Raw genomic sequence first — 27413 nt, forward strand, 5'->3', positions numbered from 1 at the left:
AATAAAGCCTGGATGTGTAAACAGACTGATTTAAATGTTCTGGACACCATTTTCTGTCAAGGATATCAGAGACACTTTTTAAAAATACAATTAGCTGTCTGTTCTGGATCTTCCAATATTTAGTACATAACTAAACATAACCCATTGGGTCCCATTCTCACACGGGAGGTCTAGTCCCCCAACGCAATATTCCACCACTCACGCATAGCCCCCAACTGCGCAGTCGTGGCTGACGGGTTCCCATTGTGACGCCCCTGATCCTCCTCCTAACCTCACCGCCCCCCTTGCGCTCCGCCCCCCCCCCCCTCCATGCACTCCCCACCCCCCCCATGCCCCCCCCACATCTACCCCTCAACCCCCTCCATCCACTTTTTAGCGGCTCTCTGACGACGCAGCCATTCCCGCCCATTGGGTTCCCATTGTGATGTAGAACATGCAGGTATTACTGACGGGCACGACAAGTGGAAAAGGTATTTATTAAAGCTTAAAATATGAATATCACTTAAAATATGGCCTACCCATGCCGCTGCTACCCCTGCTGCTGCCTAACCCATCATGCTCCCTGCGTGGTCTACTGTTGCCACTGGCATGACCTACCGCTGCCATTGCCTACTGCTGTGTGGCGGGGTAGGAGGGTTGTGTAGGGGGGGGGGGTGTGTAGGGGCAGGGGGGATGTGGGGGCGTGGGGTGTGGTGGGGAGGGGGGGTTGTGTGGGGGAGGACGGGGTTGTGTGGGGAGGACGTAACGGGTTGTGTGGGGGAGGAGGGGTTTGTGTGTGGGGGAGGGGTGTGTGGGGACGGTGTGGATGGGGAGGGGAAAGAGATGGTTGTGAGTGGGAGGCATGTGAGGGGGGGAGTGGGGTTTGTGTGTTGGGGAGGGGGTGTATGTGGGAGGGGTGAGGGAGGGGGAGGGAGTGTAGGGGGGGGGGGTGGATGGATGTGTGGTGGCAGTGGGGTGTGTATGGTGGGCAGAGCTGGCTCCGACTGCACTTACCAGTGCCAGGACCTGGCTCTGGACTCATTCAGTGGCTCCCGTCCCTGGCTCCTGCCGCACTCACCGGCTCCCGTCCCCGGTTTTGCAATCAGCGGCTCCCGGCCTGTCGTGGTGGTCCCACCGGCGCCGCCCCCCCTGGAACACAGCCCCCGCCCGCTCACGAACACTCTCCCCGCCCGCCCACGAACACAGCCCCCTCCCGCCCACGAACACAGCCCCCGCCCGTGAACACAGCCCCCTCCACAGCCCCCGCCCCTTCCCAACACAGCCCCCTCCCGCCCACGAACACAGCCCCCTCCCGCCCACGAACACAGCCCCCTCCCGCCCACGAACACAGCCCCCGCCCGTGAACACAGCCCCCGCGAACACAGCCCCCGCCCGCGCCCGTGGACACAGCCCCCTCCTGCCCCCGCGAACACTCCCCCGCCCGCCCGCAAGCATTCTTGTTTGTTAACAAATCTACACAAGTTGTTCATGAGCTTGTTTTGAAGATTTGTATGCAAATTCCAGTATTTTTCCTGTTAACAATTTAGCACCACATTGTCAATAACTGTTGATTTTGAGGGCAATGACATAAGGCATGATGTACCAACTCACTGCTGATGTGCTTGCATTCTACAGCCTGATCTAAACCTGATCCAACACTGATCTCAGAATGAAGTTATGCAATTCATGAGCAGTGACTGGGAATTGGTAGTATATAGTAAATGCTTTCTGACCTGCTGAGTTACTCCAGCTTTTAGTGTCTATCTTCGTTTGAAATTAGCATCTGCAGTTCCTTCCGCAACGGTTTATCCTGAGGACTCCCTGATAGCCTTTTGATTGTTCAGGCATTTATTGAGTTCCAATAAACAATTACATTTTTAAACAAATTTTAAATTGTTTTTTAAGACTATCGGGACTTTTAAACATTTCTCACCATTTAAAGTAAACTAATAATACTTTTACACATCTCAGCAGGCAGTGAGGAAAGAGAATGGCATGTTGGCCATTATAACAAGAGGAGTCGAGTATAGGAGCAAAGAGGTCCTTCCGAAGACCTCCAAAACAAACACTTTTAATTCACTAAAAAAAAGTGTGAAAGGACTAAACGCTGCTGGCAGGGCAGCCATACTCGACAGCGCCCCCTGACAAGGTAATAAAGATGGTGGTGAAAATGCTGGAGACCAGGCCATATTAACTCACACATTTCTCTGGTGACGATTAATCACTCACCATCCATAGATAATTCATCAATTACTATTTTAACATTATGACTTGCACAGTACAGTTCGACGATGATTATTCTGTGGCATGCAATTTAATTCATGCTGATTTGGTTACTGAAGCAGGTTCTGCTAATTTTATAAAGCACTGGGTGACATTGCAACTTGACTTAAAACCCTAACAACTTCCAGCCCCTCAATAATATCTCCTGAAGTACACAATCCAGTGCATTTTTCTTTTTGTATTGGCCCATGACAATGGCATCCTTTGGTAAGGTGCAAGGGACCACATGAATATAACAGCAGCACATTTTTGCTTCTACCAACTGCTCTGTCAGTGTGCAATTATTTCTTATTGAGCATTGGGAAAACAAAGTTATAGTCTTTGGCGCTCGTCATGTGGTCCACACACTTGCCCTTGATTTCATTGTTCACTTTAGAGAGGTTTACCAGAATTCTGCATGCATTACAATACAATAATACATTATTAGCCAAGTATGTTTTGCAACATACGAGGAATTTAATTTTCCAAGTCAGTCGTGTAAATAAAAAGCAAGTGAACACCTAACATACATTTTACATAAACATCCACCACAGTGACTCCTCCACATTGCTCACTGTGATGGAAGGAAAGAAAAATTTAATCTCTTCCTTTCTTTGTTCTCCCACGGTCAGGGACCTCTAGCCTTCCGTTGACGGGGCGATCTTGACTTCCGTAGCCAGCGGCGTTTTGGCCCTTGTTGTCGGGGTGGTCAGCTCCTGCATTTGGGGGGGGGGGGGAGGAATCTTAGCTCCCCTGCGCCGGAGATTGGATCACGGTCGGGGCTGGTCAAAACCTTCTGCGTCGTTGGAGCTTCCGACATCTGAGGTCTATACCTGAGATTGTGAGCTCTCAATGTAAAATCCGCAGGGGTTGGAACGATCCTAGGCAAGGGATCGGCTCTGATGTAAGTCCACACTCACTGTGGGGCTCAAAGTCAGTCCGAACAGGCCTCCAGCTCCATCGATGTTCGGCTGCACAGAGACCGGAGATACAATCCGGAAAACAATCATATCTTTGCCAAGGTAAGAGATTGAAATAAAATTTCCCCCGACCCCTCCCTTGCCCCCCACTTAAAACAAACCAGAGAACATTTACACAAACTTTAAAAACACACTCAATATATCAAAAAAAAGACGAAAAAACAGAGTGGAAACGTCAAAGTGTAAAAGGCATAGCTTTAAGGTCAGAGGGTCTGTATTTAAAGAGATGGTGTGGGAAAAGTTGTTTCTAGACAGGATTGTGGGTGCATGGATTGTGCTGCCAGTAGTGGTGGTGGAAGCAGATACAACAGTGGCCTTTAAGAGGCTTCTGGACAGCCGCTTGTCCTCTCTGCGGCAGTTTTCCTAACCGATAGCGCGTCTCCACCACCTCTTTTGCCTCTCTCCTGATCATGTCTGAAACATCGAAATCCTGGAACATTAAGCTTATCGCTTATTCTATCTGGGGCTCAGAATCTAAATAGCAGATAGATATACAGTAACCTGTGCATAATAAGAAGTGAAGTGCAATGGACTTGAGCATTATTCTCTGTTGCATTGGTCCTTTTTTTTCAGGACACAGGACGAGGCTGCACAGCAGGTGAGTGAGCTCGAAGAGGATATTGATCAGCAAATAAAGACTGCAGTTGAGGAGTGCCAAAAAGAGGTATGATTTAAAATATATATATATAATCTATCTATATTACTAAATGTCTGTTCTTGACCGGTTTTGGCTTTCTGTGCTGCGATTTCCGAGAGTACGCCGCCACCTACGGCCGTCATTTTTGGCCACCACGCTCGGAGCCCCCCTCCGCCACATGTGTGCCGAGGATTTTTGCCGTAGATGAAAATTGACAGAGATATTAATGTTTTTACAAAATTCCCCATTCTCTCTGCTGCCCCTGCTGGAGGGAGGGGGAGGGACTATAAAACCAGGAAGTGGTGTGCCTCAATCAGTCTCTGCAAGTGGTGTGCCTCAATCAGTCTCTGCAAGTGGTGTGCCTCAATCAGAGCTCTGAATGACACTGACAAATGTCTACAGCACTGTGAGTACCCTTAATTTGGTTTGAAAATGAAAATATGGTTAGAGGTAAAAAAGCACTGCCTGCAAATGGTTGTTTGGGTTTGAGTTGAAGTAAAAAGGCACTCTCTCTCCCTCCTCTCCCCACCTCTCTCTCACCCCATCCCTCTCTCTTTCTCTCTGTCTCCCCCCCTCTCCTCTCCCCCTCTCTCCCTCCCCCCTCTCCTCTCCCCCCCCCTCTCTCCTCTCCCCCCCCTCTCCTCTCCCCCCCCTCTCCTCTCCCCCCCTCTCCTCTCCCCCCCCCTCTCCTCTCCCCCCCTCTCCTCTCCCCCCCTCTCCTCTCCCCCCTCCTCCTCTCCCCCTCTCCTCTCCCCCCCTCTCCTCTCCCCCCTCTCCTCTCCCCCCCCTCTCCTCTCCCCCTCCTCTCCTCTCCCCCTCTCCTCTCCCCCCCTCTCCTCTCCCCCCCTCTCCTCTCCCCCCCCTCTCCTCTCCCCCCCCCTCTCCTCTCCCCCCCTCTCCTCTCCCCCCTCCTCTCCTCTCCCCCCCTCTCCTCTCCCCCCTCTCCTCTCCCCCCCTCCTCTCCTCTCCCCTCTCCTCTCCCCCCTCTCCTCTCCCCCCTCTCCTCTCCCCCCCCCTCTCCTCCCCCCCCTCTCCTCTCCCCCCCCGTCCTCTCCCCCTCCCTCCCCCCCCCTCCCCTCCTCTCCCCCCCCCCCTCTCTCTCTCCCCCCCTCCCCACTCCTCCCCTCTCTCCCTCTCCCTCCCTCCCTCGCCCTCTCCCTCCCCCCCCCTCCCCCTCCCCCCCCCCCTCCCCCCCCCCCCCCCCCCCTCCCCCCCCCCCCTCCCCCCCCCCCCCCCCTCCCCCCCTCCCCTCTCCCCCCTCCCCTCCATCCCCTCCCCCACCGTCCCTCCCCTAAATTCCCTCCCCCACACACCCCTATCCCCTTCCCTCCACCCTCCCTCGCCTTCCCTGCTCCCCACCTCTCCCCGCCCCTCATCTCACCCCCTCTCTCCTCCCCCTCTCTCATCATCCCCCTCCCCCCCCTCTCTCTCTCTCCCCTCCATTAGTGTGAGTACGGGGCGGGGGGGGGGGTAGTTAGTGTGTGACGCTGCATGCCGCCTCCCCCCCCCCCCCCCCCCCCCCACACAACCGCACGTTGGGGGAACAGACCCAACTGGTCTGCATTTGGTCTAGTATATTACTAAATCTCTGTTCTTGACCGCTTTTGGCCGTCTGTGCTGTGATTTCCGAGAGAACGCCGCCACCTACGGCCATCAATTTCGGCCACCTCGATGAAAAATGACAGAGCTATTAATGTTTTTACAAAATTCACCATTCTCTCTGCTGCCCCTGCTGGAGGGAGGGGTGGGGGGGTGGGGGGGGAAGACTATAAAACCAGGAAGTGATGTGCGTCAATTACTCTCTGCAAGATGGAGCTCTGTCAATTAGTCTCTGTCACTCTGAGCTCTGAATGACACTGAACAAATGTCTACATCACTGTGAGTACCCTTAATGTGGTTTGAAAATGAATATATGGTTAGCTTGAAGTAAAAAAGCACTGCCTGCAAATGGTTGTCTGGGTTGAAGTAAAAAGGCTCTCTTGGTCTAGTATATAATATGTTCATTTTCTGGGGTCTTAATTTTATCGCTTGAAATAAATAATTTTCTAAAATAGAATCTTTGGAAAAATAATTTTCTAATTTAGTTCCTTGAAAGTGACATCACAGTGTAAATGTTGGAAGGTCGTGTTGCATTAGACATTGATGAGGCCACATTTAGAGTATTGTGTTCAGTTTTTGATCACCATGTTGTAGGAAGGATGTTGTCAAGTGGGAACGAGTGCAGAAAAGATTTACGAGGATATTACCAGGGATCGAAGGCCTTAACTACAGGGAAAGGTTGAGCAGGCTAGGACTTTATCTCTTGGAGCATTCAGGAGATTGAGGGGTGATCTTAGAGGTGTATACGATCATGAGGGGAATAAAACAGGTGAATGCACAGAGACTCTAGCCCATAGAGGAATCGAGAACCAGAGGACATAGGTTTAAGGGGGGGGGGGGGGGGGGGTATATTTAATAGGATCCTGAGCAGTAACTTTTTTACACAAAGGGTGGTGAGGATATGGAACAGGCTGTCGGAGGAGGTAGTTGAGGCAAATATTATCATAATGTTTAAGAGTCATTTGGAAAGTACATCAATAGGATGGGTTTAGGGGGATATGGGCTAAGTGCCGGCAAGTGGGACTAGTGTGGATGGATTATGTTGGGCAGCATGGGGAAGTTGAGCCGAAGGGCATGTTTCCCCGCTGTATGGATTGTCTGCTTATCGTGGAACCAATCTGAATTTCATTGTGTTGCAATCAGTTGACTCTACTTGGATTGCTCTACATATAATGTAGTTCGAAATGCTATTGCACTTTGTAAATGAGTTCCCGAGTCTGAAAAATGGAAATCATTGCCTATGAAATTTTAACATATCGCTCTTCAGTACCACAGGCCTGAGATGGGAATCATTCTTTAATACTTAAAATACATTTGTTGCTACCTTCCTAAATCTATCAAGAAAAATTGGTGGAATTTCAGAATAGAAAGTCCTTGCTCTGCATTTGAATAGTATGCCTCTTTTAGAATTGATTGATGTTGACACTGAATGGCTGAAATGGAAAAATATTCCATTCATCGGTGCCAAAATCCTTCTGCTTAATCTTAAAGTACATTTATAGCATCTGTCTTCAAAAATGACATTCTACTTGCTGCAGTTTGCATTGCTTCAGATATTGATTTTCCACAGCAAATCTGAAAAATAAACTTTAATTATTTCATGCCTAAAGTTTACAATCTTTGTTATTTCCAACAGTAAGCACAAGGCAGTAGTAGTAGTAAAACTAAAACATTAAGTGCATTGTGCTTGTTAGATGTCTACTTATTTTTATACCCTTCATCTTAATTTGTTACTTCAAATATGCAACTGTGTCCTGATGTCTTCTGTAATGTTACCAAAGCCAGTATACATGTAAATCACTTTTTGTGTCTTACCCACTTGGGTAGTATTCCACTGTAATATAAACGCACAATCTGAAGAACAGCAATATCTGGTAACTTTTTTTTTTAAGGCTTAATGTACCTTTACACAATAGTTCACATTGGAAACTTTTATGATAAGTATATCATATATGTTTATTTGGATTACAAGAGGGTTACAGAATAGAATTGGCAGCTCAGCCCATCGAATCAGTCTGATTCTATGCAAGAGCACTCCAGTTTCACTCTCCTGCCCTTTCTCATAGTCCCGCAAATTATTTTCTTTCAGACACCTATTCAATGTTTTAAATGTTGTCACTGTTACCCCTGCACTGGATTCCAGATTTTAATAATTCACAATTTATGTCTGACAGTAATAAAAGTCACTTTCAATTCTTTTGCTAACTTAAGACATTGAAGGGTTCAACTTAAAGCATCGACAATATATTTCATGCCAAGATACTGCTCAAACTGCAGAGTTCCTGCGGCAGATATTTTTGTTCCAGTTTTCAGCACCTGCAGCCTCTTGTCTCCAATTTGCTAATCACCAGTTTTCCCAACTTGTACTGCCTACATCCTTCATGAGTTTAAATGCTGCTATTAGATCCCTTTTGTGACCACCTCTGCTCCAAGGAGAACAACTGCTGATTCTCCAGTCAGTACACACATAACTGAAGTGCCACATTTCTGGACTCCTCTTTGTCAGTGGATTTGTTAGAGCCTTCACATCTTCTGCAAAATGTTGCGGTCAAAACTAGGGCCAACACTGGAATGTGTGAAGAAATGGTTTGTAAAAGCTCAGTGCACATGCACTCACTGAGTCTATTCATGAAGCTCGGGACTTCATGACTTTTATGGCCACTTTATCAAATTGACCTGCCATTTTCAATAGACTCATTCCCTCATCCCCAGCTGTATCTGTTCTTCTACTAATTTTATCATTGGACCATTTGCTTTACATTGACACACTCACTCTTCTTACTGAAACGTAACACATCACATTTCTCAGCATTACATTTCAATAGCCACCTATTAGCCAATGAAGGTCTGCTTTCCTTAGTGTAAACATCCAAATCTTGTGCCATCTCTAAATTTGGAAAATATGCCTTGAAAATCAAATTCAAATAATTAACTGATATTAATAAAAGCGGTGGTTTTATTATTAATCCCTAGATGGGTTACTTTGTGTAGCTTTCCATTTGAAAAATAAAACTTTAATGAATTCTCTGCAACTGTTAATTTGCTATAACCTCCCTTTTTTTAATGGACTTCAATCTCGTTGACAATTCTATGACATAATATGCCTTTGAGAAGTCCATGCCTATTGCATCAACTACATTTCCTTAATTGACCCTTCAGTCGATTCATCCAGATAAACTCTTATCAGGTTCGACAGTATTTGCCTTTTACACATTTTTATGTTGCCTTCCCATACTCATTCTTCATTGTCCAAATGAATGTCTCTGATTATTGTTTCTGGGATTTTCCCTATTTGTGGTTATACTATCCAGCCTATAGTTGCTGGGTTTATCCTTGCAGCCTTTTACGTTTTCAGGAAAAATGTTGCTGGGCCTTCTGCAGAGAGACATTGTAGCGTAATGACTGTTATTAAACTACTGTGTATGTAGATGTGATCTGGCAATTAATTTGCATTTTGTCATGGTAGTTTAGTAAGTTCAATCAATACATTAAACAGTGAATCTGAAATAAAAAGTAATTATTATTACAGTGGTAATTATGAAACTGCAGGATTATTGAGAGTTCCAACATTAAATAATGATATGATTGTTATCTTGTTTGTATGTGACAAGATCTGCAGTAATGTTGATTCTTAATAGCCCACTAAAATGAGACATTCTATTTATTTCATTTGGGGATGGGCAATAAGTACCAGTCTTGCAGCAACCCTAGCATATTAGATCATAATAATATACAAAATGAACATAACATTTTTAACCCAATAACACTACACATGTGAATTTCAACATAACCACAAGTAGACCTGCATTTTGCACTTTACACTATTTTTATTTAGTATGGAGTGACAGGATGGAAGCAGGCTCTTCGGCCCACTGAGTCCATGCCAACCATCGATCATCTGTACACCAGTTCTATGTGACCTTGCTTTTGCATCTTGCACACTATGGGCAACTTACAGAAGCCAAATTAACATACAAGCCTGCATGTCTTTGGAATGTGGTAGGAAACCAGAGAAAACAGTCTCTGGCGCAGTCAGATCATACAAACTGCACAGACAGCACCCGTAGTCAGAATTGATCCCAGGTCTCTGCTGCTTTGAGGCAGCAAGTCTACCACTGCACCAGTATGGTGCACATGTTTATGAGGCGTGCCAAGCTTAAATTAATTGCCTTTAGGAAGATAGTTGAAAGTTTACTGGTGAATTTGGATGCCACAAATAGGCCAAATGGGTTAAGATGTCAGATTTCTTTGCCTCAGATTTCTTTGCCTTAGTTAGTGAACCTATGACTTACAATGATCTAACAGTTTTGTAGTTACTATTATTGAAACTAGCTTGTTTTTCCTAAATTTCAGATTGATTTAATTACAAAAGTTTAAAATTCCCATCTCTCATGGTATGATTCAAACTTGTGTTTCTGGATCAAAGGTCAGCATTCTGGTTGCAAGTGGAGTAAGTTAACCAGTGAGCGTTTCACAGCACTGGGCCTGTACTTGCTGGAGTTTAGAAGAATGAGGGTGGACCTCATTGAAATGTACAGAATAGAGAATGGCTTGGAGAGGATGTAATATCTTTCACTGCTCCAAATGGTTCAAGTCCCATGAGGGATATTGTAACTCTTTTATTATAGTTTTTGAGAATTGGGGTAGGGGGGAATTTGTTGTTGTGCCATGTCATGCATCTAGTTAATAATTATTTGTTCCATTCTTTAAAAAACACGTTCTTCGTAGGAACTAAAGGTGTGATTTGCTTCTAATGTAGTAAAAATGGAAGGATTACCAACAGGTTTATATGTGAGTTTTATAGTTTGAATGGGCAGTGTGTTACATATATATTTTTGAAGAAAGCTTGAACTACCTGATGTTGATTACAGGAACAAAGAAAAGCAGAATTGACTCTCATTGAGCTACAAAATCAATATGATGCCAATATAAATGAACTTCAGCAAACAATTACAAAACTGAAAAAGGTAAGAATAATTTCCAAAAATGATATTGAAATAGTAACTGCAAACCGTCAAAAGTAAACACACAATGCTAGAGTAACTGAGCAGCCAGACAGCATCTCAGGAAATCATAGGTGATGTTTTGGGTTGGGACCCTACTTCAGGGTTTTTTTTTCCATGAAGTTGGCAAAAATTTAAAGAAATCTGTTGCAAAAGACATCGTACATAATTTGGTTTCATGGTACAAGAAATTGAGGTATATTTATGGGTTAAGATATCAAAAAGATCCCTGAAATGCCCTCTGTCCTAAATTTTCCCAATTGAAGCTGAGCGAGTAAACCTGATAATCTGGGATAAGGAACTGGAAAAGAAATGGGTAAGCACCACTGACTCTTACTGCAAGTGGCTAGAAATGTTATATTACTCTAGATAGGCACAAAAAAGCTGGAGTAACTCAGCGGGACAGGCAGCATCCCTGGAGAGAAGGAATGAGTAACCTTTCAGGTCGAGACCCTTCTTCAGATATACCCTGTTTCTTAAGGGTCGAGCAAGGAAGTTGCATGTAAATAAATTATGGTCTGGGGATATACAATGAGAGTGGTTACAGAATAATAAGTTCACAAGTTATAGGAGTAGAATTAGACTATTTGGCCCATCAAATCTACTTCACCATTCATTCATGGCTGACCTCTGCCACCTAATCCCATTTTCCTGCCTTCTCCCCAAAACCCTTGACATCTGTTCTAATCAAGAAGTTATCTATCTCTGCCTTTAAAATATCCACTGACTTGCCCTCCATGCCCTCTGTGGCAATGTGTTCCACAGATTAACTACCCTCTGACTAAAGAAGTTTCTCCTCACCACCTATTAAAAAATGAGGTATCCCCTCAACCTTCTAAACTCCTGCGAGTATAGGCACAGTGCAGTCAAACGCTCATCATATGCTAACCCACTCATTCCTGGAATCATTCTTGTGAACCTCCTCTGGACCCTTTCCAGAGCCAGCACATCCTTCCTCAGATATGGGGCCCAGATTTGCTCACAGTATTCCAAATGTGGCCTGACCACTGCCTTATAGAGTCTCAGCATTACATCTCTGTTTTTGTATTCCAGTCCTCTTGATATAAATGCTAGCAATTAATTTGCCTTCCATACTACCAATTCGACTTGCAAATTAACCTTTTGGAGGTTCCTGCACCAGCACTCCCAAGTCCCCTTGCACCTCTGATTTCTGGATTATCTCTCAATTTAGAAAATAATCTATACCTTTATTCCTGTTTCTACAACGCATGATTCTGCACTTTACTATACTGAATTTCATGTGCCACTTCTCTGCCAACTCTCCTAACCTGTCCTTCTGCAGAGTCCTTGCTTCCTCTACACTGCCTGTCCCTCCACCTATCTTAGCATCATCTGCAAACTTTGTCACAAAACCTTCAATCACCTTATCCAAATCAGTAATATACAACGTGAAGAGACACGGCCCCAGCACCGACCCTTGTGTAACTCCACTTGCAGAATAACATACAGGTATCCTGTACGTTTGGGTTTTCTCTTCAACTTTCCCGTATAAGTCTTGTAGCTCTTACAACTTCCCTGATCAAAAGTCATGCTTGTTTTCTATTTAGATGGGTCACTCATTGCAGGTTCCATACAGAGTCTCTTCCTGGCCCAGAAGGGATGGGGATGGTGATGTTGTGGGTGGGGCATTGGCACCCAACACAAACATAATGTAGAGCTAGCATGAACCATAATCAATGATTGGTGTGGGTTGGGTGGAACAAACACCTGATTTTGAATGTCTAATCCCCTAATCTGTTGGATAACTTTGAGAGTTCAATACCTGATCTAAAGGATGAGGGTAGAGACTCACGTCCTGGATTATTCCCTGGTGGCAGCACTCATGCAGGCACTCAAATAAACATCAAAGAGCATTATGATGTTCTGATCTGTCTATATTTCTATTTCTGAATAGTCCTTGGGTGCAGAAGGATGCAGACATGTTGCCGTTGTATTACCCTGGGGCACCCCAGCATTGTGGAGTGCCTGCATGTGCAGCATTTGATTTTTATTTGATGTTTAGTTTGAATAACTGACAACCATTCACAGCAGAATTGTACCTCCCAGTGGCAAGTTTTAAGCAAAGACTCTGTACCTGGAAGCCACACCTACTGGTGAGATGTGTGGAGCCATGCTGTGGAGCCATGCTGATGAGGCAATCCCTAAATCCAGGCAGCTGTGGTGCAGATTCTTCACTCTGATTGCCTTGGACATGATTAAAGTTCTGGTCCTGGCCACAGCCAAAAAGTGCCCATAGACGTTCTTTATGCTAAATCGTATTGACTTGGTGGATGTATAAAGTCTACCCTATTAGTGAATTATTGTAAAGGCTGATTCTCACGTTGCGAGTTGAGACAAGAGGTGCTCCGAGTGAAAGACTCGTGGTTGTGTACGAGATTGCAAGTGCATGATCAAGAGTTTAATCGAGTTCCCACGGGTAATAAAAGTTTGCAGTTTATTTGTCATTTCTGCGATGTTCCAAGTTCGTCTCCTGAGTTACTCTTGAGCCAATCCTGATTGAAGGTTTGTTTTAATAAGCAACAGTGTTAAAGAAGACCTCTCCATCCTGTGGCTTTGTTTTAAAGATATAATTCAGAGCGGCCACATCTATTGATGTGACCAACAAAGGGAAAATGCATACCATCCAGTGCCAGAGCAGTTATACTTATGATTTGTTTGAAACACACAGGTTTGATATGTTTTAATTGAATTTACTGCCATGTCTACACGCTGCGGAGAGATGGGAGATTAAATCTTTGAATGTGGACGGATGTGCACATCAGATTGTTGTGAGACGGAGCTCAGGGTTCGACTCCTAAGTTGCTTCGGTGCCCAGGCGTGAGTTGAGATGGAGAGAGGTTGGGGGGGGCGTCATTAATCTGTCTGGGGTGACATGGCTCTTAGGTTAGGCTGGGATTATTCTCTGTGGGGTGATCTTAGTGCGGGAGACAAGTGTAGGATAGGTGTACTGACTGTGTGGGCAGAACCTTGGAAGTGATTGCCCACCAGTCTCAAAAGCCGCTGTGTCTCCCTGTCCCTGGGATAGCAGGGGGCGATCAAACAGCACAATACCCCCCTCCCCCTCCACGCCAACACGAAGGGCAACGATCCCAAGGCTTTAGCGTCAGGAACAGCGGGCAGGCGACAATCACCTGCCATAACGCGAGAGAGATCATGCACTGTTGTAGGTCTCCTTTGCACGTCGGTGTTTCTGTCTTTCTCCACTCATTGTTGGCCCTATCTGTCACCACCCCCACCTACACCCCTCTGCTTCTCGGCCATGTGTGTGACCCCTTTCCTCCCCTCTCCAGCTCCCCGCCCATTGCACCGGCGCGGGGGCTTTGCACTGTCTTCACGTCGACGATGCCAGCAGGTCAGTGCCAGTCGCACCGGGGCAGTCGCTCCCTTCAGTTTCCCAGGGGGTCGGGACGGGACTGGAGTTGGGAGGGAAAGGTGGGGGGGGGGATGGGTGGGTTAGGTGAGCAGAAGAGTAGGGTTGTTTGCAGTAGCAGAGGGAGGGGGCAAGGGCGGTACAGTTCCCAGTCTCAGCTCCTGTACAGGGGAGACATCAGGACCAACGGGACACCGACCCCCAGGCCCACCAGGCCCACTGCAAGCACGGAGAACCCAGAGGCCAACAGCCACAGCAACTCCAGCCCAGCCCGGCACCAACTCCAGAGGAATCCGCTCCCCGACGGGCCGCTACGGCGACAAGTGGCAGTTCGCCTATAGCCCGAGCTGCACCCCCTCATCCGCCACCCCAAGAACAAGACGTACCTTGCACACCATCAGCTTCTGCCCCTATGGGGAGCGTGTTCCTCTGGAGTTGGAGCGGGGCTGGGCTGGAGTTGCTGCTGGCTGTGGGTCTCTGGGATCTCCGTGCTTGCAGTGGGCCTGGTGGGCCTGGGGGTCAGTGTCCCGTTGGTCCTCACGTCTCCAGCCACCCCCCTGGACAGGAGCTGAGACTGGGAACTGTACTGCCCTTGCCCCCTCCCTCTGCAACTGCAAACAACCCCACTCTCCTGCTCACCTAACCCACCACCACCACCTTTCCCTCCCAACTCCAGCCCCGTCTCGACCCCATGAGAAACTGAAGGGAGAGACTTCCCCGGGGAGACTGGCATCGACCTGTCGGCATCGCCGACGTGAAGACAGTGCAAAGCCCCCGCGCCGGTGCAATGGGCGGGGAGCTGGAGAGGGGAGGGAAGGGGTCACACACATGGCCGGGAAGCAGAGGGATGTAGGTGGGGGTGGTGACAGAAAGGGCCAACAGTGAGTGGAGAAAAACAGAAACACCGACGTGCAAAGGAGACCTACAACAGTGCACGATTTCTCTCGCGTTATGGCAGGTGATTGTCGCTGGGAAACTGAAGGGATCCACAATCTGCTGCTGCCTGCCCATTGAGTTAAAGAGGTCCCACGGTAGACTCACGATACACTAAGGTAAACGCACGGGCCACTACGTTATTACAACAAGTTAAAATGTTTCAATTCTTTTTTGCAAGAGTCGACAAATTACACGAGTACCTGCCATTAGCGCCACGAATCTCTAAGTTTCGTCCACGAGTTCCGTACGTAAATCGTAGGTTATTACCACGTGTTTTAACTCGGGTTACCTCTTATGTCAACTCGCAACGTGAGAATCAGCTATTAGAAAATCACCTTTACTGTTTTCGATTTTTTATGTAATGAGAAAATCTGAGATTTTTTTTCTCTTACAGTTAGAAGAACAATACAGATCTGTTAGTCCAAAGGATAAGAACATTGCACTAAAAAGAAAATTCAATGATCTCACACTAGTAAGTTAAGTTATTTCTTTAGATTTGTTCTAACAATACCGTGCTCAACCACAAGGAAATCAATTTGAATGCAGTTTTTTTGAATATAAGCTCAGTGCATACATTGTATTTTTCCTAAGTCTCATGATCAGGAGTTGGGTTGTGGGTTGGTGCCTGGGGCAGTGGATTACAAAGGCTTTTGGTCAATTGATGAATTGGGATCACTTCTGATTGCGCCTCATTCTGCAGCTGACTTAGTTGCAGGAAATGTGCAGGGCCGGATTTACGTATAAGCTGGACAAGCTTAAGCTTAGGGCCTCGAGATCTAGGGGGGCCTCGTAGAGCCGGATTGATCACTAAGCTTCATAGGCTGAAGCCTAGGGCCTCGAAATCTAGGGGGCCTCCATCCAAGGCAGGACACCTGCCGTTCAACTCTGGGCGGGCCCCTCTCTCTATCTCTCTCTCTCCGTCTCTGCCCACAAACCGTATCCGGGCCGCCAGGCTCCGCTCTCCGCTCGCTCCTCATTCGCCGGCACGGCAGGCCGCCTTGCACATGCGCATTGCTACAGCCAGCACGTCCTCCCCCTACACATGCGCACAACCACGGCCCGCACATTATCGACCGCCCTGCGCATGCGCACTGCCACGGCAACTGGTCGGCGCTGGGCACTTTCTATCTCGCTTTGAATTGTGGGAGATTTGGCCGCCATGTGACATGAAAAAGAAAGGAAGAGGCGGAGACAGTAGGCTGTGGGAGAGCTGGGAATGGGAGGGGAAGGAAGGAGAAAGCAAGGACTACCTGAAATTAGAGAAGCCAATGTTCATACCGCTGGGGTGTAAACTACCCAAGCAAATATGAGGTGCTGCTCCTCCAATATGCGGTGGGCATCACTCTGGCCATGGAGGAGGCCCAGGACAGAAAGGTCAGATTCGGAATGGGAAGGGGAGTTGAAGTGTTGAGCCACCGGGAGATCAGGTTGGTTATTGCGAACTGAGTGGAGGTGTTGTGCGAAGCGATCGCCAAGCCTGCGCTTGGTCTCACCGAGGTTGATCATACGCTGAATAATCCAACCACATTTTTGTTTGGAAGTGGAAAGAAATAATAGAAATTGCATTCATTGCAACGTGTAAAAAGAGTTGAGATACTGTATTATAATTTTGCTGCATGTCATTGTGGTATATATCATGTCTTGATTGGTGAATATGTTTAGTTTGTGGCTTTATTTGAAGCAGAAATAATATGTTAGTGCTTCATTGAGCATAATTCCGACTGGTAACTACGCACTTCGTCCAAGCACATTATCGCACGCGTCATGCAAGCCGTCTTAAATGACCACCTAAACTGTCATTTGGCAACCTAAAAAGCTGCCAAGGTTGCCTGGCTGACAACAGAGGAGAGAAATTCAGTGAGAGCCCTGCAAGGTGTATAATATATTTGACACTGTCATAGGCCTTTCTTACATATGCTGTCACAACGCATTGTAGTCTCTAAACAACCCTTCAGTAATTTTCCTTGGCCTCCATTTCAGAATAAGAGTGTTTTATGCCAATAACTCGACACCAGATACCAGCACTGGCAATAAATAAATAAATAAATAAACAAACAAATAAATGAATAAATAGATAAATAAATAAATAAATAAAGCACACCTTTCCAGCCTTCCACCCCTGCAACAGACTGTTCCAGCCGCTACGGTCAGGCAGACGCCTCCGTTGCCATGCAGTGAGAACGGAGAGGTTGAGAAGGAGTTTCTTCCCAGAGGCAATTCGGACTGTAAACGCCTTTCTCACCAGGGACTAACTGTACAGAACGTTTTTCCTTCTATTATTTATTATGTAGAATAATATGTGTGTTATGATTGTGTTTATAATTTGTTTGGTTGTTTTGTTGTTCCGCGAGCATTGCCACTTTCATTTCACTGCACATCTCGTATGTGTATGTGACAAATAAACTTGACTTGACTTGACTTGACTTGACTTGATCTCATTGGCCACGCTCGGCTGCTAATCGGTGTCAATCTGGTGGACCATCTTCCTCTAGTCGTGCAGGTGGGGAATTGGGGGGGCCCTCACAAGTGGAACAGCTTAGGGCCTCTCTTCATCTAAATCTGGCCCTGGAAATGTGCATACATTAAGTGGCAGTCTACATTTGTGTTCTCTGAGAGAATGTTATGCATTCAGCTCTAATCCTCTTTTTGGATTTCCCACCTTTTTCCTCAAATTGAAGATGTTACCGATATCTCCAGTTATAGTGTGAAGGTGGCTTTAGTCATAATTATTCATGGTCTTTCCTGAATAAAAAATGTAATGCAGCTTTGATGTATGGCTGAAGCACTTCTTGAAGTCTTCACTGTCGCAAAATCTGTTTCACCCTGAAGTCGAAGGCAAATTGCTGATTGTTTCCTTAAAAGCCCTGAATAGATGAGGCTGTCCCACTTAGTCGTGTCCCATTCTCAACTGTTCTCTTCTCCCCCTCCTCCCCCCCCCCCCCCCCCCCCCCAACTCAAGCACATCCCTTCATTCTGTCTCTTTTAGCAACCTTTTAGATTAGATTAGATTAGATTTGTTTATTGTCATTCAGTACTTTCGGTCTGAATGAAATTTCGTTTCCCTGCAGTCATACATATAATAAAAAATGACAAAAACACACAATCAACACAAATTTATCATCCACCACAGTGAGTTCACCAAACACCTCCTCACTGTGGTGGAAGGCAAAATCTTAAAGTCTCTGTCTCTTCCCTCTATTGTTCTCCCTCTGCGCCGTGGCGATCCAGGCTCCAGATATTGTGACCTCACCGGGTGATGGTAAATCCCACTGCTCAACCGTGCTCCGCGAACGGGCCGGTTCAAACTCCGCGGGTGGTCGCTGCCGCCGCCAGAGCTCTGAGGCCGTCGGGTCTCCGCTGCCACCGCCACGGTTCCAGGGCCGAGTCGGGTCTCCGTTGCTGCTGCCGCCGCTGCCACAGCTCTGAGGCCGAGTCAGGTCTCCGCAGCCGCTGCCTCTACCACAGCTCCGGGGCCGAGTCGGGTCTCCGCCGCCACCACAGCTCCGAGACAGAGTCGGGTCTCCACTGCCGCTTCTGCCACCACCACAGCTCCGGGGCCGGGGCCGAGTCAAGTCTCCACTGCCGCCGCCAGAACTCTGCCATTAGGCCTCGGCGCAGACGGGAACGGGGAATACGACAGAAAAAAAGTCGCATCCCCCCCGAAGGAAGAGACCAAAACATATTTCTCCCACCCCACCCACACACATACACATCTTAATAAAACAAAATTAACTAAAACATGACAAAGGAACAAAAGAAAGAAAAAAAACAGACGGACTGTAGGTGGGCCGCAGCTGTTAAACCAGCACTGCCAACCTTGCAGCACTCAGTATGTTGCAAGGAATTTCCCCCAGAATGTTGCACTCCTAGGAGATTAGCTATTAAAGTTTTCTCATCAGAGTAACTCAGGTGGGAGGTCTTCAGAACTCTGCGCTGAAGGTTTTATTTTATGTTTGTCTGGAGCACATGGTATTCACCCACTTCTTGAGCTTTCAATTTAACAGTGCCGCTGTCGATTACCTGACATGTATGAACATTTGAATTCTCCAATTTTATATATCTAACCCCTCTTCCTCTCTTCCTTGTGCCTTATTTGGATTCATACCCACTTCTCCCCTTCCCCCATTCCCTTTCACCTATATTCCATCCTCTGGCTTCACAATTTGGGTCTCTTCTATCCTTATCTCCTTAACTCGCACTTTTTGTCTTTTCATCTTGGGCTTTTGTCCAACCATACCCCAATCAAAACGCCTGTACCCACCTAACACCTGGCCATATTTTGTCTTGCTCCCACCTCTCTTCCAACTCACGCCCCCCTTCCCAGTCTGAAGAACACAACACAACACAAAAAGGCACCTATCCATGTCCTCCAGAGATGCTGGCTGACCATTTGAGTTACCCAAGCACTTTTTTGTAAACCATCATCTGCAGTGCCTCGTAGCACTCCTGCGTTCAGCATACCTTGATACACATGATGATAAACCAATAAGCGGGCAAGAGCTGATTGTTATAGCTCAGTCCCAAGTCTCTACTCCACCTCTTTTCAATATTCTTGTAATGGTCCTGTGCTGCATGACCTGTTTAGCATCTCCTAATTCCCTACCTCTAGGAGAATGCTCTAGATGTGCTACTATCTTCAGATATCACAGTTGTAACGAAGTAAAATCTGGAAAACAGAATATTAATGCTGCTTTTTTTTTTTTAGGACAACGATAAATTGAGGAAAGACTTACTTGAGGCACAAACAGACATAATGTTGCTGCAGAGCGAAGTAGATACCCTGAAAAGTGATTATATGAATCAGAGTTTGAATTTAGAAAGGTAAAAAGAACTATAAATATCTGCTGTACTGATATTTATCTGCTGTGCAATTTTGTGCAAAAATGCTTTAATTTTAATCTAATCTTCTGTTTCCTTTTACTTTTATTGCAGGGATCAAGATGTGGTTCGAGAGTACGTAGAGGATAGAGACAGCCTAACTCGACAAATTGAAATGCTCCAGTAATTATGTTTTTATTTGCTAAATAGTACTTTACTGACATGGTTGACTACTTCGCACCTCTAAAGTCACTAATATGATACCATTTTGTGTTGGGGTTATTATCTTTATCAAATTGTTCTTCTCAGAACTCTTCTTCATTCAGCACAATCTTTTTAATCTCCTTGTCGTCACAACCTTTCATATTTAAAGTTCAATAATTCAATTCTAAATGTCACTCTACAGCAATGAGCAAGATGAAATTATCACCAATGCTTTGTCTGCTTTTTATTGCTTGAGTTGGGCAATCCTGGGAGCTCCTTCAGTTTTTCTGTTGCCACTGTTTGTTTCAAGCTGTCATCCTTTAATTGTCATTGAGCTTTATTATATACAATCACCCCTCTAACAGATAAGAATTATACATGTAAAAATGACGCTATGGATTATAATATTCAAAAAAGCCACTCGTGGAGTCAAGTCTAGACAATCTACAATTTTACTATTGCGGATTTAAATATTTTCCCCCATGACTATTAAAGTGCAATTTTGTATGTGGCTGTAAACTACAAGCATTTTATTTGAAATCAAATGCCATTGTCGTGTATTTTAATCGTATTTTTTGCTCTATCTGCTTTCGTGTATAATGTGAGATGTTTTAATATTTCATAAGTTATCGTTATTTTTGGTTGTAATGTTTGGTCCTTTTCAAAATGCTTTCATTTTGCTTGTAAAAAATCAGATCAGCTAATCAAAAACTTCACGACAGCAATGATGGCCTACGATCCACTCTTGAAAGCAGTTTAAGCAAGTATAATAGATCTTTGGTGAGTGACCATTTAATGTGTATTATTGGCTTGTTACCTGGATACAAAGCGCATTCTTGTCAACTGAACAGGCTGTCGTTATTTACGTCAAAGATTTATACTTCCAAGCATTGACATGTTGTTTAAAGAGATGTGCAAGCAGCCTGCTTAGATGTTCATCTGCATGCCAGACTCCATAAATTCACAGAATCACAACTGACACTGCAGTGAAGATCTGAGTACTCTGCTGATTTTGGAGATGTTGGGGCTAAATTGGGCTATGCCAGGAAATGGTTGTAGGCATCACGATGCTTGATTAACCTTGTCGCATTAGCAAGAGGCCAATTTCCTTCATGGCAGCAATTTAAGACAGTCTTTCATACCGTTTAAGAGGGCTGGATACGGTGTACAATGTCACATGTGTAACTCTAGCAGTAATTGCAATGTGCCTCAAGATTCATTGGATTTCATGGGAAAGCAAGCTTCCTGCTTTCAATTCAACATTGCAGACCTTGATGGATGAGGTCATCCATTTGCAGAAGGCCTAAAAGGATCTTTGCAGTATCACTGGTTCATCTACTTGTGGCCATGGTTAATAATCAAACATTTAAATGTCATTCCTTCCCCACAGCATGACTGATGTCTAAAATTCTTGCAAATTAGGGTAGGTTATCTTCATAACGAATACTAGGGTCCTGGGAGTGTTGTGAGCAGATGGATTTAGGAGTACAAATACACAGTTCCTGAAAGTGGCATCACAGGTAACGAGGGTGATGAAGAATGTTTTTGTCCTTCATCAGTCAGGGAATTGAATATAGAAGTTGGGAGGTTATATTACAGTTGAGCAAGATGTTGGTGAGGCTGCACGGAGTACTGTGTTCAGTTGTGGTCACCCTTCAATATGAAAGATGCCATTAGGCAGAGAAGATTTACGAGGATGTTGCCAGGACTCGAGGACCTGAACTATAAGGAGAGGCCGAGTAATCTAGGACGGAGTGCAGGAGGCTGAGGGGTGATTTTGTTGAGGTATATAAAATCGGGAGGGGAATAGATAAGGTGAATGTACAGAGTTTTTTCTAAGGATAGGAATATCAAGAACTGGAATGCATAGGTTTAATTATGGTGAACGGGGAAAGGAAAGGACATTATTTTCACATTATATGTGGAACATTGCCAAAGGAAATAGTTGATGCAGGTACAATAATATTTAGGAGATATTTGGACAGGTGCATGGATTGGAAAGGTTTGGAGGGATATGGGCTGTTTGCTGTGGGGGGGGGTCCCACATCTCAAGATTGTAAGAGTTGGTATGCTAATAGGTCTTCTGTAAATTGTCCCAAGCACATAGGTGAGTGGGAAAATTCTGGTGTAGTTGTGGGAATGTGGGGAGAATAAAATGTGTCAGGGTAGGATAAGTGCAAAGTGGTGTTTCATGGTTGGCGCAGACTAAAGGGCCTGTTTTTGTGCGGTATATCTTGCACTCGCCTAACAGCTCGAGGGATAAGGTTTCTAATGGAAGTTTCTTGTTGTCCAACCCAATTTCACTAGACCAAGACCACCAAAACTAGTTAACTGCTGGTTTACTGCAGCCAAATTGTCTGCATATTTTTATCCATTAATTCTGAGGCACTTTGGAGTGTTCTGAGAAAATTCTACAGAAAAGCAGATTTACGGTTATTTCTACCTTCAGTTTGAAATGCACCTTGTCCCTTGCATGTAATTTTCTACTTTGTATTCTAGCCAACTCGTGCAGCTTTTGATTAAACCATCAGTTTAGTTCCTAAAGTGCTATGAACTTGGATTGCAAATGCACTTGAAGTGACAAAGATGCACTTGGGACAATTTCAGCTGTCAGGGAGGAAATAGTTGAACTAAATACTGTAGTGAAGGAATGCTGTAACAAGGCAATGCTAGTTCAATTCTACTTGTAACTGTTTTCTGAGAGTTGGATGCTTTCGGAGGTAACCCGAGTAGTTTCCTATGCAAACACAATTATGTACAAATAATGATGTTTTTTTGTATTGCAGCGAGCTTCAAATTCCTCGCCAGGACCTGTATTCAGAAGTAGTCCAAAACACTGCAGTTGTCATTCTCCTCAGATGTTATATGACGGGTGAGCATCTTTGAATGTCACACTTTTCTTTAAGACCTAGTGGTTTTCAAAAGATGGATGAAAGGTATACATCAAGGTTATTGTGGAAAATAGAAGACTACAGTTTAGAAAGTAACATACTGAAATGGATGGAAGATTGGATGGCGAGCAGAAAATGGTGTTAGGCATAAGTGGTTGGGCTTCTCGTTGGCAAGTGGCCATGAGAGCCACAGGGTTCAATGCTGGGATGCCATTTTTTACAATTTGTACAAAAGACTTGAATCTCAGGTCAAAAGCTATGATTACTAAATTTGCTGATGACACAAAGATAGGTAAGAAAGCAAATGGAGAGAAAGAGGCCTGTGTGGAACTTGGATAGGTTAGGTAGGTAAGCAAGCATCTGGCAATATACTGTGGAGGAAAATGTGATCTCTCCATTTTGACAAGAAAACTGACATGAAGCATGTAACATAAATAGAGCATGGAATAGTATAGCACAAGAACAGGCTCTTTGGCCCACAATGACTCTTCTGAACATTTATGTTAAGACCAGTCCTTATCTACCTGCATATAGTGCATATTCCTCCATTCCCTGTATAACCATGTGCCTATCTAAAAGTCTCTTAAATGCCACTATTGTATCTGCCTCCATCATCTCACATGACAGCGCTTTTTCCAGGCACTTGTCACCATCTATTTAAAAATAAGCTTATCTCATCTGTGTATTCTAGTGTATGATTCACAAAAGGCTGGTATGTGGACAGTTGGAAAATTGGAAAAAAATCATGATATTGTCAACTATTGCACTGGGAACTGAAGGAGCTGAGTTCAAAGCGAAGTATTTAATGTATAAGGACATTAATAACACTGCATCTGCAATACTGTATACAATATTATTCTCCATTTTGGAAAGGATAGAAGGTGTTGGAAACAATTCAAAGAACATATAAAACAATGAATACACAAAACAATGTACATGGTGAAAAATTGCAGGTTTATAAGGAAAAATGGGGAAGTGTTGCTACAGTAAAATAACGATAACACACAAACTCATAGTAAGGAAATCCTAATCATTTCAGGGCACCATAATGTTTGGGACACATGGCTTCAGGTGTTTGTAATTGCTCAGGTGTGTTAATTGTCTCCTTAATGCAGGTATAAGAGCGCGCTCAGCACCTAGTCTTTCCTTCAGTCTTTCCATCGACTTTGGAAACTTTTATTGCTGTTTATCAACATGAGGATCAAAGTTGTGTTGATGAAAGTCAAAGGAGCCATTATGAGACTGAGAAACAAGAAAAAACTGAGAGACTTCAAACCTTAGGCTTACCAACTGTTTGGAACATCTTTTTCACACAGAGTTATGAGTGTGGAATTCTCTGCCTCAGAGGTCGGTGGAGGCCGGTTCTCCGGATACTTTCAAGAGAGAGTTAGATAGGGCTCTTAAAGAAAGCGAAGTCAGGAGATATGGGGAGAAGGCAGGAACGAGGTACTGATTGGGGATGAACAGCCATGATCACATTGAATGGCGGTGCTGGCTCGAAGGGCCGAATGGCCTACTCGTGCACCTATAGTCTATTAAGATGAAAGATAGCACTGGTGAGCCGACTAATCGCAAAGGGACTGGCAGGCCAAGGAAGACCTCCACAGCTGATGACAGAAGAATTTATTATAAAGAAAAATCCTCAAACCTGTCTGACAGATCAGAAACACTCGTCAGGAGTCGGGTGTGGATTTATCAACGACCACTGTCCACAGAAGACTTCATGAACAGGAATACAGAGGCTACACTGCAAGATGTAAACCACTGGTTAAGCCCCTGTCCCATTTTCAAGACCTAATTGGTGACCTCTGCCAAGTTTGCCCTTGACTCATACTCGCAGCATGGTCACCGCGAGGTCGTAGGAGTTCTTCGTAACTCTTCTTCATGCTCGCGAGTGGTTGCCGCATACTTGTGGCCTCAAGTAGGTTGCGGTGTTTAATTTCCAGCCTAATAAAAAATGCCCACAAGTCAAAAAAGGTCGCCATGGAAAAAAATCGATACTTTTTACTCTTAGGTAGATCGTAGTATGTCATGATGCGAGTCGTAGGTGGTTGAAGGTAATAGCTCCGGGGTGAAAAAAAGGTCAGTGGAAAAAAAAGGTAATTTAAACAGCAGAACGTCATCTCTGTCACTCCAGGGCATGTTCATTCATAGCTGGAGAGTTTTTTGGAGAGGCACGAAAAAGGCAGCTGCGCAGGGGGAGGGCTCCCTCAAAAATACCTGCCATGCAGGTGTTGCCCACCCAGGAGGAGGAGTGGCAGGAGGTGATGCCACAGAAGGTGATGCCACAGGAGGTGATCATGCAGGAGGAGGTAGCCCTGCATGAGAGACCCCTGGAGGAGGGGACCAGGGTGGTAGTATATGTCTCCACCACCACCTCCCCATCCTTCACTGCCTCATTTGAAGGCAGCAAAGCAGCCCTTTCTCCTGTGTTTGACACAGCATCAGAGGCAGATGCCCCATTGGTGGTGAGGGAGGGCTGGAGGAAGGTTATGTCCTACACCTTCACCAGGCAGCAGGAGGGGGACCTTGAGGAATGGTTCCAGCAGAATGCCATCCTGTACGAAAAGGAAAATGAGGGGCACAGGGACAAGAATGGCATGCTAGCCATCCACTGCCCCTCATGTGTGCTTATAGTTCCATCTTTTGTCAAAGCCCAGCGCCACTCTCTGCCAGTCATCTGCTGTACTGGGACAGTCCACCACAGCATCTCCATTCACCCATTGAGACTCTTGTTGTGCTTCCTCTTCTCCCTTGCTCTTTCCCTTCTGCCTTTCTTAAAAGGCTGCTGAAGCAAAAGGGCTACTGCAAACAGCAGTAGTATTTTTTACTAACATCCTCCTAACTAGTTCCTTCCTTGCTTGCATTGTTCACAATGATTTGCCAGAGACCAACAAAGCCAAATTTCAACATAGTCGAAGGAGATCTTCTTCATAGTCGAGGGAGGTCTTCAACATAGTCATAGGAGGTCTTCAACATAGTCATGGAAGGTCGTGGGAGGTTGTACACATAGTTGAGGAGGGTCATAGGGGGTCGTAGGTCCACGACCTGGATTTAAAAAAAAAATTTAAGGTCGCCAGAAGTCGCGGTGGAGGTCTTCTAAGTGGGACAGGCCCTTTAGCCACATAAATAGGATGGCCAGGTTACAATTGGCCAAGAAATACTTAAAAGAGCAACCACAGTCCTGCAAAAAGGTCTTGTGGACAGATGAGATGAATATTAAATTATATCAGAGTGATGGCAAGAGCAAAGTATGGTGTAGAGAAGGAACTGCCCAAGATCCAAAGCATACCACCTCATCTGTGAAACACGATGGTGGGGGTGTTATGGCCTGGGCATCTATGGCTGCTGAAGGTACTGACGCACTTATCTTCATTGATGATACAACTGCTGATGGTAGTAGCATAATGAATTCTGAAGTGTATATCACATTCTATTTGCTCCAGTTCAAACAAATGCCTCAAAACTCATTGGCTGGCTGTTCATTCCAGAGCAAGAAAATGATCCCAAACATTCTACTAAAGCAACAAAGGAGTTTTTCAAAGTTAAAATATGGTAAATTCTTGAGTGGCCAAGTCAATCACCCGATCTGAACCCAATTGAGCATGCCTTTCATATGCTGAAGAGAAAACTGAAGGGGACTAGCCTCCAAAACAAGCATAAGCTAAAGATGGCTGCAAAGGCCTGGCAGAGCATCACCAGAGAACACACCCAGCAACTGGTGATGTCCATGAATCGCAGACTTCAAGCAGTCATATCATGCAAAGGATCTGCAACAAAATTCTAAACTTGACTACTTTCATTTCCATTACATTGCTGTGTCCCAAACATTATAGTGCCCTGAAATGGAGGGACTATGTATAAACACTGCTGTAATTTCTACATGATATCCAAGATATCCTGAAATGGGAGGGAGAGGAGCCCAAGGTCGTGGTACATATAGGCACCAATGACATAGGTAGAAAAAGAGAAGAGGTCCTGAAAGGAGAATTTAGGGAGTTAGGAGGAGAGTTAAAGAGAAGGACCGCAAAGGTAACAATCTTGGGATTACTGCCTGTGCCACGCGACAGTGAGAGTAGGAATGGAGCGAGGTGGAGGATAAATGTGTGGCTGAAGGACTGGTGCAGAGGGCTGGGATTCAAGTTTCTGGATCATTGGGACCTCTTTTGTGGAAGGGGCGACCTGCACAAAAAGGATGGGTTGCACTTGAACCCGAGGGGGACCAATATCCTGGCGGGGAGATTTGCAAAGACTACTGGGGAGACTTTAAACTAGAAGGATTGGGGGGTGGGACTCAAATAGAGGAAGCTAGTAGACTTTGTGTGAGGCAGGAGGCAGAGAAGGAAAGTACTCAGACCCAACATGTAGGGGGGAAAGAAGAAAACAATAATAAACAGAGAATAAGAGGTGCTGGGGTTCTTAAATGTGTGAGCAGAGAGACAGAGGGGTGTAAAATGGGGGTAGAAGCAATAGGTAGCAAGGTGAAAAGTAAAAGTGGCAGGCAGACAAATCCAGGGCAAACTCAAAAAGGGCTACTTTTCAACATAATTGTATAAGGGGTAAGAGCGTTGTAAAAACAAGCCTGAAGACTTTGTGTCTCAATGTAAGGAGCATTCATAATAAGGTGGATGAGTTGAATGTGCAGATAGCTATTAATGATTATGATATAGTTGGGATCACAGAGACATGGCTCCAGGGTGACCAAGGCTGGGA

At 45.3% G+C, this 27413-nt stretch overlaps 1 protein-coding gene across 1 annotated transcript in view; it reads left to right on the forward strand.

Moving 5' to 3' along the window:
• The window catches only part of rasef (RAS and EF-hand domain containing), a 55637-nt gene that overhangs the window by 11840 nt on the left and 16384 nt on the right, over positions 1 to 27413 (forward strand). Inside the window, exons 3-9 of the mRNA XM_055632990.1 lie at positions 3795 to 3885; positions 10329 to 10424; positions 15182 to 15259; positions 19493 to 19608; positions 19720 to 19788; positions 20505 to 20589; positions 22596 to 22681. Coding sequence (XP_055488965.1) covers positions 3795 to 3885; positions 10329 to 10424; positions 15182 to 15259; positions 19493 to 19608; positions 19720 to 19788; positions 20505 to 20589; positions 22596 to 22681 — 621 coding nt within the window. The remainder of the gene's footprint in view (positions 1 to 3794; positions 3886 to 10328; positions 10425 to 15181; positions 15260 to 19492; positions 19609 to 19719; positions 19789 to 20504; positions 20590 to 22595; positions 22682 to 27413) is intronic.

Source organism: Leucoraja erinacea, chromosome 3, assembly GCF_028641065.1.
Source record: "Leucoraja erinacea ecotype New England chromosome 3, Leri_hhj_1, whole genome shotgun sequence".
Classification (NCBI taxonomy): domain Eukaryota; kingdom Metazoa; phylum Chordata; class Chondrichthyes; order Rajiformes; family Rajidae; genus Leucoraja; species Leucoraja erinaceus.